Source organism: Python bivittatus, unplaced genomic scaffold, assembly GCF_059951505.1.
Source record: "Python bivittatus isolate LINGU-HERP-01145 unplaced genomic scaffold, Pbiv_v1 ctg000020_np1212, whole genome shotgun sequence".
Lineage (NCBI taxonomy): Eukaryota > Metazoa > Chordata > Lepidosauria > Squamata > Pythonidae > Python > Python bivittatus.
Window position 1 is genome coordinate 101,337,247 of NW_028277030.1, and position 14,303 is coordinate 101,351,549.

Here is a 14,303-nt window from a genome sequence, read left to right on the forward strand (position 1 = left end):
GTTCTGTTGTATTAAGCTAACTTTCTAATAATTTTAGTCTACTTTAACTTCTAATAGTAATGTGTTCTAGTAAAAAAAACAGAAAGATCCTTTTTTTGTTTCAGGAAATGATTTAAAAATAAATCAGTGTATTTAAGATCTCAGGCAGATACATAACCTTTTCAAAATATACTTCAAAAAATTCCACATGTGCCAGTAACTGTTACACTAATGGTTTAAGTAAAACAGAGAGATATAATTGACTTTTTAAAAAATAGCTTTGAATACTGTTACTTGGTGCTGAAAGAATTTGCACTTCACGTATCATATTAAACCTTGGTTTGCTTTACTATGGTCTGTTGAATAATTCAAAACTGGTTTTATTTATTTATTAAACTATGGTTTAAGAATCACAGCAACTGAGTTCATGCAACATGCTAAGCCAAAACCAAACAAACTATATTGTAGGTTAGTTCAGTGAGTGAACCCAGACGATAGATACTCCCTGTCATCTCCAAAAATTCTTTGTAAATGGGAACTATGGTGGAAGACTAGAAGCATGTAAATACTATACGTATATTTTAAAAGTGGCAAAGGAAACTCTATATTAGTTTGATAGACATCTCAACCAAAATTCTAACACTATTAAGCAGTTAAAGTATTTTTGGAAAATATTGCACTGATTGCTAGGAACCAGTGTGGATTTAGCAAAATTAACTCATTAAACTTCTCCTTTTGATAAAGTTATTAACTTGTCAGATTATAGTTATATTATAGAAATAATATATCTTAATGTCAGTACAGAATCTAATGGAAGTCTTACTCCATTGGTTCTGTTCATTTCTCAGTGGAAAGTTCCAGTTGATGGTTATAGGTAAAGAGAGATCAGCCCAGTAGCCTCTTACATGTGAAATCCTGCAGGGGTTGGTTCTCTTCCCTTTAGTTTTAAATATCTACATGAGGCCATTAGGAGAGGCCATCCAAGGTTAAGGGAATGGTATAATCAATATGGTGAACGTTGCCACCTTGCACTGCTCCCAGTATTCAGAAGTTGTTGGGGCCTGAATGGGAAGAAATAGGCTAAGACTGAATCCAAGCAAGATGGAGTTGTTGTTTATTCAACAAGGTTTTCTACCAGAGTAGTACTGCCCTGAGGCAGGAGGTCTATGAACTGGGGGTCCAGCTAGATGGGCAGGTGGAGTTGTGGCCAGGAGGGCCTTTGCCCAGCTCTGGATTGTGTACAGAAAACCATTCTGTTATCACCATTTGTTTAGACTACTGCAATGCATTCAATGTGGGGTTGCCTTTAAAGATAATTCAGAAACTTCAATTGATTTAAAATGCAGCAGTCCAGATGTTAACTGGCATTGCTTTATATATGTGCTGCAGGCCCTACATTGGCTGACAATAGGTTCTACGTGCAATTCAAAGAGCTGATTTTGACCTAGAAGCCTTGTATGGTATAGTATGATGCTGAGGTACCTTCAAGAGAGCCTTCTGCATGGAAAAATTGACTGGCCTGATAAGAACATTTTGGGAAAAGTTGCTTCTACTTCCCTATTACCATGAAATCAGGAGAACTGCGGCCAGGTGGAAATGCTTCTCTATGATAGTTCCTATATTATGGAACAGCCTTTCCCAAGAAACTAGATTAGCCCTAACAGTTTTTGCCTTATGGAGGTAAGTTAAACAGAGTTCTTCTGGAGAGCTTTTTTTAATCAGCTAAGAGAATGTCATAGGGATGTTTATATTGTTTCAATTAGATTGGTTTTAATTTTTGTATAAATCTGTCATAATCAAACTGTGGACATTTATACTATTATAAGTTTATAATAATATATCTGTATTATATAAGCAGTTTTCTTGGATTGGCTTAGCTGGCTTGGCTGGAGGAGTCTGCTGCTGCTGGAGGCACTTCTTTGCACTGCTTTGGAGAACTGCCCAAAATGTTTCTTTGGGGAATGGACTGAGGAGCTGCTCCAACTGTGCCTTGGAGCTCTGGGGTGTTGTAGCCTTTTACCATCTATCATTGGCTCGTCATCTGGATGCTGGGGTATGGAGGTATCGGTGGGGGCTAGGTGGGGTGGGGGGGTTGTGGTGGAGTGGCAGACAGCTGTAGACCCCCCTCCCCTGCAGAGGCCTTTCTGCTTCCCTCTGGTAGGAAGGAGAAGGAGACACCACTACTCCCATTTAATGGTGACGTGCCTGGGAGTTGGACTGTGGGCTTCCCATTGGAAATTGAACGTTATTCCCCCTCTTTGCCTTTCTGTGGGTGAGAGCCAGAGGTGGGCAGGGTGAATGGTTAGAGCCTCTGCCAGCTGGTGGGAGCGCTGGGGTAGGAGGTCCTGGATGCTGAGTGGGGTGTGTGTGAGTGTGAGTGGGTTTGAATGTATTCATCCTCTCTCTGGGTGAGAATCGGAGGAGGAAATTGATGAAGGGTGAATGGGTAGGGTGCCCACTGTCTGCTGGTGGGAGCAGCAAGGGAGGGATCCCTGTGTCTGTTTGTGTGTGAGGCTGTGGTAATGAAGTGGGGGAGGTGGTTACTGGGCTCTGAGAGCTAGTAATCTAAAGAGCCTCGGGGTGCCCAGTTCCCCTCCCAGGTATGGCTGGTAAGGACAGCAGATGCTCCCTGGTTTTGGGGGTGAACCAAAATATTATGGTGGTGATGGGCATGAGGAGATATGGCAGGAGATGGGGAGCAGGCCATTCCCTGGGACCGTGGAACTGTTTGTTGTTGGTTTCGTGTCTCAGCTCCTCAGTCTCAGCCCTGGTACCCTGTCAGCAGAACTTCAGAGGCTCTGGTCTCTGACTGCTGCTTCTAAATGCCAGGTCAGTTTGTAATAAGGCATCCCACATCAGCGATTTAATCCCAGATGAGAGGGCTGACCTGGCATGCATCACTGAGACCTGGCTGGATTTGGAGGAGGGGGTAGCCCTCGCAGAGTTATGCCCAGCTGGGTTTTGAGTGTGGCATCAGCCAAGAGTCTGGGGCAGGGGTGGAGGAGTGGCAATTGTCATCCAGGAATCTCTTGCAGCTTTCAGGGGCGCTGCACCACAGGTCACTGGATGTGAGACCCTGTTCATCAAGTTGGGCTCTAGGGATCAGTTGGGATTGCTACTGTTGTACCAGCCTCCCTGCTGCACAGCAAGTTCTCTGCCTGAGCTCCTTGATGGGATTTCCGGGTTGGCAGTGGAATTCCCCAGACTTATGGTCTTGGAGGACTTCCATTTGTCTTCTCTAGGGATGGGGTCTGAGGGGGCTCGGGAGTTCATGGCCACCATGACAGCCATGAGCCTATCCCAAATCACCCAGAGCTCAACATGGAACAGTGGTCATATACCAGATCTGGTGTTCCTGTCACAGTAGTGGCTACATGATTTGAAATTGGGGGAGCTTTTGGTGTAGCCCTTGTCATGGTCAGATCATGCCCTGATTACAATGGGATTCCCTAGCACTGCTATCCACTGCAGGGAGGCTGGACCTATTAGATTGGTTTGCCCCCGCCGACTAATGGACCTGGATGGGTTCCAGTGGGAGCTGGGGGTTGTTCCTGTTGGTCTGCTGAACGGTCCATTTGAAGCCTTGGTAGCCGCTTAGAATAAAGGGGCAGCTGAGGCTTTGGATTGGATCACGCCCATGCAACCTCTCTCCTCTCGGGGATCCCGGCACTCTCTGTGGTTTACGGAAGAGCTAAGGGAGAGGAACCGAGAGAAGAGACGTACAGAGCATCACTGGCATTTGACAAGGGATAAACTCAACTGAACACGGGTTAGAGCAGCTATTCATGCCTACTTAGTGGCGACAAGGGCGGCAAAGCATCATTACTCCTCTGCTCTTATTGTGTCCACAGAGAGCTACTCCGCAGCCCTGTTTTGGGTGACACGAGTCCTCCCGGGTAAGGATGGCTTGGAGGCCCTTCTGCAGGGACGTGTGGAGGAATTTTCTCGGCATCTGTCAGATAAAATTGCTCAGATTCATTCTCAGCTGGCTTTACTGCAGGTCCCATGGAGTTGCTGGGGAGGAGTCTTGCCCTATTATCTGGGAATGGTTTGAACCTGTTGGACCTGAGGAAGTGGACAGGGTCCTTGGGGCTGTGAGCTCAGCCACCTACTCTTTAGATCCATGCCCCTCCTGGCTTGTGAAAGCAGTCCAGGGGGTGTCATGCGAGTGGGTTCTAGAGATGGTTAATGCATCTTTGAGTGAGGGGGTTGTTCCCTCACCTCTTAAGGAGGCCTTGGTTTGCCCCCTCCTCAAGAGGCCATTGCTAGACCCCACTATCCTGGACAATTTTCATCCAGTGTCTAACCTCCTGTTTTGAGGGAAGGTGATTGAGAAGGTGGTTGCGCAACAGCTTCAGAGGACCTTGGATGAAGTAGATTATCTGGATCCCTTTCAGTTGGAATTCAGGCCTGAGTATGGGATGGAAACAGCATTGGTTGTGTTTTTGGATGATCTCTGGTGAGGGCGGGATGGGAATTGTGCATCCATCCTTGCCCTACTTGACCTCTCAGCGGCTTTCGATACCATCAACCATGGTATCCTTCTGGATTGGCTCAGAGGATTGGGGGTGGGCGGCACTGTGGTGCTGGTTCACCTCATTCTTCCTGGGCTGATTCCAGTCAGTGGTGGTTGGGGAGGAGAGATCCCACCCTCAGCCCCTGTTATGTGGGATGCCACAGGGTTTGGTGCTCTCCCCCCTCCTATTTAACATCTACATGAGGCTGCTGGGTGAGCTCATCTGTCGCCATGGGGTGAGGTATCATCAGTATGCTGATGATACCCAATTATACATCTCTGCCCCTGGTGAATTAAGCAATGGTGTGAATATCTTATCCTGGTGCCTGGAGGCTGTGAGGGTCTGGATGGGGAACAACAGGCTTCAACTGAACCTTGGCAAGACTGAGTGGCTGTGGGTTCTGGGGCTTTCTGGTGCTAGAGTTATGCCATCTTTGGTACTGAATGGGGTTGCACTCCCCAGACAGATCCTGTGCGCAATCTGGGGGTCCTCCTGGACTCACGACTCCTGCTTGAAGAGCAGGCGGCAGTCGTGGCTAGGAGGGCCTTTGCACAGGTTCGTGTTGTGCACCAGTTGCGCCCATTCCTAAAAGAGGGACCTAATCACTGTCACTCATGACCTGGTCACCTCCCATTTGGATTTCTGTAATGTGCTCTACATGGGGCTGTCCTTGAAGAGTATCTGGAAGCTTCAGCTGGTGCAAAATGCATGGGCAGTTATGTGTGCCCCTAGGGCAGTACATGTTACACCTCTGCTTTGTGAGCTGCATTGGTTGCCAGTTTGTTTCTGGGTCCAATTCAAGGTGCTGGTTTTGACTTTTAAAGCCCTTCACAGCATGGGGCCGGAATACCTGAGGGACCACCTCTCCCCGATTACATCTGCCCGTCCCATCAGATCTGGCAGAGAAGACATACTGCAGATCCCATCTGCTAGAGAATTACATTTGGCGGTTCCCAGGAGGAGGGCCTTCTCTGCTGTGGCGCCTGCCTTGTGGACTCTTCTCCCCCAAGAAGTGAGGTTAGCTCCATCCCTCTTAACATTCCGTAAGTCCCTCAAGACCTGGTTATGTGATCAGGCCTGGGGCTCCCAGGGGACTGGGGAGATTTTATGATGGTTCCCTTATTAATTTTATCCCCTCCTGTTTTGTGTGTTTTTACAGTTTTTTATGTGTAATTGTTTTTATGTATTTATTCTTTTTAATTGTTGTACGCCACCTTGTGTGAGATGGGCAGCTATATAAATATGATAAATAAATAAATAAGGCTGGGAGTCATATGATTATGGCAGTTTAGAAATCTAATAAATAACATGAAACCCTTATTTATCAGCTGATAAAATATGGGCCAGAAGTCACTGCTATTAGGTAGATTCACAGCTGAATCTACAATAAGCTGAACAAACATACCTCACAAGTCTTGAACGGCCTCTTGTCATATATCTAATAAATAAATAGTCTAATGCTATTCAATATATTTTAAAAATTATTTGGACAAAAACGTAAAGGAAATATTTACCAGATCACAGGTATAGTTAACAAATAGTTAGGAAATACTTTAGAAGGCAGAATATAAATTTGAAATTAGGATAACAAGTTGAAACACTTTCCTTAAACCAATGACATGAAATTTAAGATAGGTAATTACAATATCCTTCAATTAGACACAAAAAATCCAAGGTACAACTAGATGGAAAGACCAGTTTGTTAGATGGCAATGATGTACAGACACAAGAGTCTTAGTTGAGCATGAACCACAACTACAGCCATATACTGTAGTTGATAAAAAAAAATAAAGTGAATGATTAGTCTGGATTAATAAAAAAATAATGTCCAGCTTATGAGAGGCAATAGTTGCAATGTATTCTGTGTCAGGACACATATAAAGTACTATGTTCATTTTAAGAATGACATCAGCATATAGAAGCAGGTACAGAAAAAGTAAGGGCTGTGAGATGGTTGGAAACAAGTTACTGCAAGAAATAATTTGAAAGACTGAAGCAGAAAAAAGAGAGACGTGGTCTTTTAATACTGAGGCACTGTAAATGTCTATTGCTTCTCCAAATGTAGGACTGGAACCAAAACCTAAAAATTATGCAGGAAGAGATTTTAGCAGAACACCAGCATAATTTTCCTAATGGGAACAAAACATTTGACAGAGAAATAAACTGCACTGGGAACTGAAGTGCAAACAGGAGATATTTAAGCAGAGGACAAATGGGGTTACATGTTGCAATGCGGACATCTTCTAGTTCTATGATTCTAATCTCATTGTATGAATCCATAATATGGATTCACTGCATGGTATTGATTTACAAAATAGCCATATAGAATTGCTCATCACTTTACCTACTCATCACTCAGAAACGCAGATATATCAGAAAACACATGTGCAAAAAGACAACCATGTTACCTGATAGTACAAGGATGTAGCTGATTTTCAAAAAATGAGGAAGGAGTCTTTAAGACACTGGCTGAATTCTGCAAAAATGGCTTTTCTTCTTGGCTCTAAAGAAACCATAGGATAAAGAATGAACCATAGGCTAACCCTCATCTCATTAATGTTAATGTTGAATCCGAGTACTGAAATCCTTACTTCCACACAATTTATGTATTTTATGTCTCCCATTATATTACTACATTCAGAAATTCTTAATGCGCTGAAATATAGAACTCAAGTTTCAAACTTTCGCAATGGATCAGTTTATGTCAGATGATAAGAGTCACTTACTGTGAGGGCATAGAATTTTACATAGCTTAAAATCTGGGTTGTTCAAATGCTTTATTAGATCTTCCAGCTGTGGAATGATTACTGCTTTTGTGTCAAATTAAGATGGAGGCAAAATCTGCATTCAATACTTTATCAAACTTAGATATCCCAACTTTGTTTTCAGCTGACAAATGCAAAAGTTATTCTAAAAGTAAAAATTAAGACACCAAAATACCTGCAAGCTTCTTGTTTCCTCAGACCACCAAACTTCAAAGTCTTTTTGCAACTTCAGCTTTCCTTTTTCCATAAGGAGCTGCAAGTGTTCAATCTCTATCTTCAGCCCTTTCAAGTGAGTAAACATTGTTTTATAACTGCAAAATAGAAAAGGTATTACAGAACGATAATCTGAGGCAACTAAAAAAACTATTGCCAAATGTTAACATCTCTCTCCATTTGCTACCCTGCCCATAGATGACAAGATGGGAAAGACTGATTTGTTCCTTGTTGGGTATTTCTCTTTCTCTGTCTCCTTTGTTTGAAAAAAATTATAAAGAGTTTGGAAAGCAAATCATGCAATATATGAATAGAAACATCTTCCTCTAAATATTAGTGGCATACTCATCTGGCAAAGAAATGCCCATCAGAGAGGTCAAACAGAATTCTCACTGAATAAAGAAATACTCGTGATAAGATCCCCTTGGCAAGCAGGAACTCTCCAAGTCTATTCTCAGAGGTTGTGGCTAAACCCTGAGAAGGGCTCTGAGAACTCAAGTGTATGCAGTTCTATAGAACGAGTTGCTTGAATGAGGTCTATTCTATAGTTCTTTGATTTCAGTCTCACCATACTGCCTTGGATTTTCTCATGTGCTCTGACCTTGAACTATCTTTGGTCTTTGCCCCTAGAACAACCTTCAACTGTTCTCTTGCCAGCTTCCACTATTTCTGTGTTCCAGTTTAGCAAGAAGCCCAAAGCAAGCAATTGGCACCAAGGCTTGGGGAGGCTCTGCTTGAAAAAGGATATTAGCTAATTATGAGAAAAGAGAACATTTATGATCTTTCTTAAATTGACTGACAATCTAGCCAAATCTATATTTTCCCATTGCTGAAATATGGTCCACATATAATTAGCTATTAAGCTAACTTCATAGCACATCTGAAATGTATACATGTTACTTAATTCTTAACAACATACTGTACACAGAAAACATACATACTTTTTAACATATAATAATCAAGCTAAGAGAACCTTATTTTCTTCTGTTCAATTTGTGTTCGAAGTGCCTCTTCTACTGGATCAGGTTGATTCATTTCTCGAGGACTGACTACAGCTGCAAGTTATAATCACTCAGTGTTAGCAATTACAGAAATAAAGCCAAAGGACAAAATTTATGTAGTGGAATAATTACTCTATCTATCTATCTATCTATCTATCTATCTATCTATCTATCTATCTATCTATCTATCTATCTATCTATGAGGCAGCAGCAGACATGGGAGGAAGTTCAAGTGGAGGAAGTACCATGGCAAGACAAGCTCCTGCATGGGATGTACCACTGACAGATAGCAGAGGTGGCTGACATTGGGAAATCCTATCAGTGGCTGGAAAGGGCTGGACTAAAAGACAGCACTGAGGCACTGATCATAGCAGCACAAGAACAGGCACTAAGCACCAGATCCATAGAAGCAGGGGTCTACCACACTCGACAGGACCCAAGGTGCAGACTGTGCAGAGAGGCCTCAGAGACAGTCCAACACATAGTGGCAGGGTGTAAGATGCAGGCAGGAACAGCATATACTGAATGGCACAACCAAGTAGCTGGCATTGTGTACAGGTACATCTACACAATGTATGGGCTAGACACTCTCAAGTCGAGATGGGAGATTCCACAGAAGGTTGTGGAGAATAACAGGGCTAAGATCCTGTGGGACTTCCAGATCCAGATGGATAGGCAGGTACTGGCCAATCAACCAGACATCATGGTAGTAGACAAAGACCAGAAGACAGTGGTAGCGATAGATGTAGCAGTGCCAAATGACAGCAACATCAGGAAGAAGGAGTATGAGAAGCTGGAGAATACCAGGTCCTGAAAGAGGATCTAGAGAGGATGTGGAAGGTAAAGGCCAAAGTGGTCCCAGTGGTGGTAGGAGCACTCGGGGCTGTGACTCCTAAGCTTGGAGAGTGGCTCCAACAGATCCCAGGAAGAACTTCAGAGCTCTGTGTCCAGAAGAGTGCAGTGCTAGGAACAGCTAAGATACTGCATCTGGTAGAGGACCCAAGATTGAGGAAGATACATACCACCCATAGGGGTGAGAGGAGAATACACACACACACACACACACACACACAGTAGAAAGAGGTGCTATAAAAAGGCACAGAGCGGTGTATAGAACACTCTCTTCCAGTTTTCTTCCCACAACAAACCTATAGGGTAGGCTAAGACAAAGTAGCTGGCCCTGGAACTTCCATAACTGAGGGATGACTTAAATTTGTCTCCCCAGTTTTTGTTCAACACCTGATACATTATATCATATTAGTTCTATATGGATTATTTGTTCCAGTTGGTCTCCTAGAATTCTCCCCCTACCCATCTACAGCAAAATTATTTGTCTTTAACATTTCTATTTTGCATGGGTTTTCCCCCAGTGACACTGCTGAGAAAAGATCTGGGATTTCCTTTACAATAAATTTTACTTCCATCCTTTCTGTTCTTGGCAAAGACGTTACACAAAATTGATCAAGTGGAGATGAATATTTGGAATCAGATGATATCTAGATAGCATCTGCTAAACATACATTTGTAGGTATCAACAATAATACAATAAATGTAGGTTTTCTGTTCTGGCATCTGCCCTCAAACTTGCCCCAACCCTGCTGGCTTTTTGCAAGGCTTTAGAGACAGGGTTTTGCCATCGAGCCTGAGGCTCTGATGGTGTGGGTGAGCCCATTTCTTGGTTGTGTTAACTGGGATGACTGTTTGTGTTGTTGTAGGTTGGTTGCTTGGCTGCTGTTTATGCTATTTATAATTTTGTTTCTTGTTTCTGTTTTTAAGTGTTAGCTGCCCAATCATGTACTTGAGATGGACGGCCATATAAATTAGTAAATAAAGAAATATAGATGGAAGAAGCAAATATGACAGTGGTTCAATGAAATATTAAAAATTAATAGACTGCTCTAGGACAAATGTATGAACATTCCTGATAATTTTCAGGATTAAAGGCATACATGTACACTAATTTTTTTTAACTTCCTTATTACAACTAAAAAATGAAAAAGTGAAGCAAACTTAATGGTATTAGAAATTCTTCTGGAAGACATTTGAACAAACTACAGACATGGTAACATTATGAAATCTTTCCAAAAGGCACTGAGAATCAATAATATAGTAAAAGTGAAGATGAGGAACTCTTTTGCTTCTAGACTCAGAATAACGCTATGCTAACAAGACAATGCAAAACTGAAAACATACTTGTTGGCAAATGAGCTTCTTTTTATGCTTCTTACATTATTTTTGTGTAATAGAGCTGTTTTGTTCCTATTGTTATGCTTTACATACCATAAAGTTTGATTTCATGCTAACAATACAGATTGTTTTTCTGAATTGCCCCATACTAGTTTTCAAGCATTTTCTAAAAGTCCTTCAAATGACTTTTTGTTTTTTCTTCCTTATGAATATTTTCTTGTTCAAAAGAATTGTTCTTTATTCCCGCTTCTTTCAAGATGATTAAAAAAGCCCCATTACTGCAATGTTCTTGCATCTGGATGAAACAGTGTTTCCCAAAACCTTTGAAAGAGACTCAGAAGAGTTTTTTTTTTTTTTAAATAAAGAATGAATAGTTTGGAGACATTTTTATGGCCACGTGTGAGAAAGCCACATTTGGGAAGTGCCTAACTTTCCCTGCATCAGGACCATTTTGTATAGACCTAAGATGTTGGAGTCTGTAGTATATAAGATTCTTAAGTTATTTTTCTGTTCTGGTTTTCATTTACACCCGAATAAAAAAACCACAACATAGTTATTAGATTTTATCACAACTGTTTTTCAAGGGCTACAGCAGCAACATTCTTAGAACTTGGCCAATCACCAACTGAAAAGGATATTTATTTAGAGAATACTATGCCAGTAAAATAACATTAACCTCACCGAATTTCAACTTCAAGGGTATTATAAATCAGACCTGCTGAACCTAAGATCTGCAGCGTTTTTGCTGGGGCCCTATTCAATCTCTTTGTGACCCCACAAGAACACTATTTGTTCATGGTCCTTCCCTACTTCTTTACAGAAATATCTGAGGCTTACCCAGCCAATCAAATGTACGATGTGAATGGGAGAAGGCTCAGATTGCTATGTTTGAATGGATCATCTTCTTCCTAAACTGAGACATGTGCAGTGCAGTTGGTACCAGTTTTCCAGCCTGCTTCACATTCTAGTTATCACTCCAGACTTAAGCTAAAGAATACATTAAACATATAGATGAGTTACAGAAATAGAAATTGAAAAGAAACAGAACAGTAGTGGGGAAAGAGAGAAAGGAAAACAGATGGAGGCTCAGAGAGATATATGGGGGGGGAGAGAGAGAGAGAAAGGAGGGGAGGGGGAGAGATAGAATCACCTAGTTTAAACAAACAGTAGATGACACAATAAACCAATGTTTGGACATCACTACTTCAGATTGTAGGTAGAAACTAGGAGGCAAGAAAACAGAAACAGAAAAAGAATTGATAAAGTAGTTGATAACCTGGGGGGGGGGAGAAAAAGGAAAGTAAGATTGTAACAATGAAGTTTTGGGAAAGATTGCACCAAAGATGCGAAGAAAAAATTAGAACAATTGGTTAAAACGAAAACACTCCAGCTAAAATTGTAATATAAATACTATGCCAAAATTAATATAGTGATGCTGATCTTTTGAATTGGTAAAGATGTAAAAATGGCTCAGAATAATGTGCATTGCTTACCTCAGTTATATGGTACTGAGTTATATGAATTTACAATGAAGCAAGTCAGATGCTTTTTGTCTAAATATACAATCATGTGTCTTGTTTAGAGACTACTTCAAGACTGAACTCTTAGACATATCTCTTCATCTCTGAGCAACTTCCACAGTTGATATGTTTATATATTCACACCAGCCATTACAACTTATCAATGATTACAATAGAAGTGGTCCATTACACCTAAATGAAGCTGGTAAGTCTATTAAAATGCACAGTATATAGGTTAACTAATAAAGTGTATGCAATCTATACATTTATACCATTTAAGATCAATTTTTCTTTACTGAAAGATGCCACATTACCACATGAGAATATAGTTCCAGGAAGGGATTTTAAACACCTTTGTTTCCCCAGTGTATCTACTGGCTGGAGCCAAAGCAATATCTCCAGTAACAGCCAGGTGAGGAAAGCCTTGCTATACAAGAGACAAACACTTCGCAACTGTTGAAGCAGCCATAATTTTCTCTGAAATTTGACACGAACTGTAAAAGCAGAGCAATATGTACGATTCAGAGGAACACTTCCATTTACCCTTGCTTTGCCCTTATAATTAATTCATTTTATATTTTAAATTTATTGGAAATTTCAACTAACACACAGAGTTTTAATAAATATTCTAATGTACTGTAATAGCCTTCCCCAACCTGATGCCTTCAAGTCTGATGTGAATTTAACTTCTCAAAATCCCATCATTCTGGCTGCAACTTCTGGGAATTGCAGTCTCAATACACCTGGAGAATGCCAGGTTGAAAATGATAGCTGTAAAAAGTCAGTGTGAACACTGCATTTATAGATATAAACACTGACTGGAAGTAGGTTGTTATTAATTAAATCCATTAACATCTTTGTTAACTTAGCTTCTCCTTAACCTTGTCCCAAAATGCCAGCTTTCTTAGACTTATTTCAGCAAATCAACATTTTTTGATAACACATTTATTATGATGGATTTGCAGTTATTTTTATATACCTAATTGAAGCACATAATTATTACAATTATTACTCTAGGATACATGAACATATAGTACTGCTCCCCACCCCTCCCCGGAACATGAAGAATTATCTTAAACTTAAGCTTAATACACAAGCAATCATTTTAATGAAGTAAATTTACTTTCTGTGCCTTTTTTATTTTTCCTCATATTGCTGTTTTTGCAGATTTCCTGCCAATAAACTCATTTGCTGTGGCACTGAAGAAATGTGAACCTCTTAACATTTAAATTAGTCAAAATAAATTCAAATTTTCCCTAAGGCAAATATTCATGGAATGTTTTGAGGTGCATATCCAGATATGGTACCACAATCTTGTTCCAGAATTAATGGAAAATCTATGTTCTTAACAAACATCATCTGATCAACCTATTTTTTTAGTCTCAGAATTCCAAGAATAACCCTTAGAACTAAGTAATGCCAATTGCTTTATTCTACACTTACAGAAATATTGGAAAAAATGATTATTTTTTTTTAATATTGAAGGAATGCCCTAAAATGCCACTAGGAGTCACTATTGAAAGTGATGATAAACAATAGCTGTAAATATTTAGCTAACACCGACAGATGTGGATTGTTATTATTTCAATTTGAAACACAAATATTCAAAACAGCAGAATGTACTACAGCACTGAAATGAAATTATCTGTGAAATACTGAGATAGATCCAATTCATATTCAATCTTCACATGCAGCACAATCACTACTTTTCCTATTGCTTGGCCCCCCATGTTGCTGCTCCACAGTAACTTCCCCTTGGGCTCTGAGTTACATACCTTGTCACTTATTCAACAAAAATCAGGGGGAAAAAAAAGGGTGTACATATATTTCCATAACTGATAAAATGTTATTCCAGGAGAGACCTCCTTTATGGGCACATACTAAAATAGCCTCTGATGATGAAATAAAAATGGTTTGCAATAATATATAAATATACCACAGCAATATTAATAAAAATCCGGGAAAGGCTTTCAATTTTTGTTAGTCTAAACTAGGGTGAGCAAGCTGCAACCTAGGACCATATGTATTTCTCAGCTAATTTAACATACCCTCAGCTGAATTTCAAAAGCATTTTACAGAACTGCCCCTTCTGTTAGTGGCTATTGTAAGTGAAATAAGAGA

At 40.6% G+C, this 14,303-nt stretch overlaps 1 protein-coding gene across 1 annotated transcript in view; it reads right to left on the minus strand.

Moving 5' to 3' along the window:
* Nucleotides 1–14,303, minus strand: part of KIF6 (kinesin family member 6) — a 166,145-nt gene that overhangs the window by 27,165 nt on the left and 124,677 nt on the right. Inside the window, exons 17-19 of the mRNA XM_088131852.1 lie at nt 8,448–8,529; nt 7,437–7,572; nt 6,905–6,999 (exon numbers count right to left, since the gene is read on the minus strand). Of these exons, the coding sequence (XP_087987978.1) occupies nt 6,905–6,999; nt 7,437–7,572; nt 8,448–8,529 (313 nt within the window). The remainder of the gene's footprint in view (nt 1–6,904; nt 7,000–7,436; nt 7,573–8,447; nt 8,530–14,303) is intronic.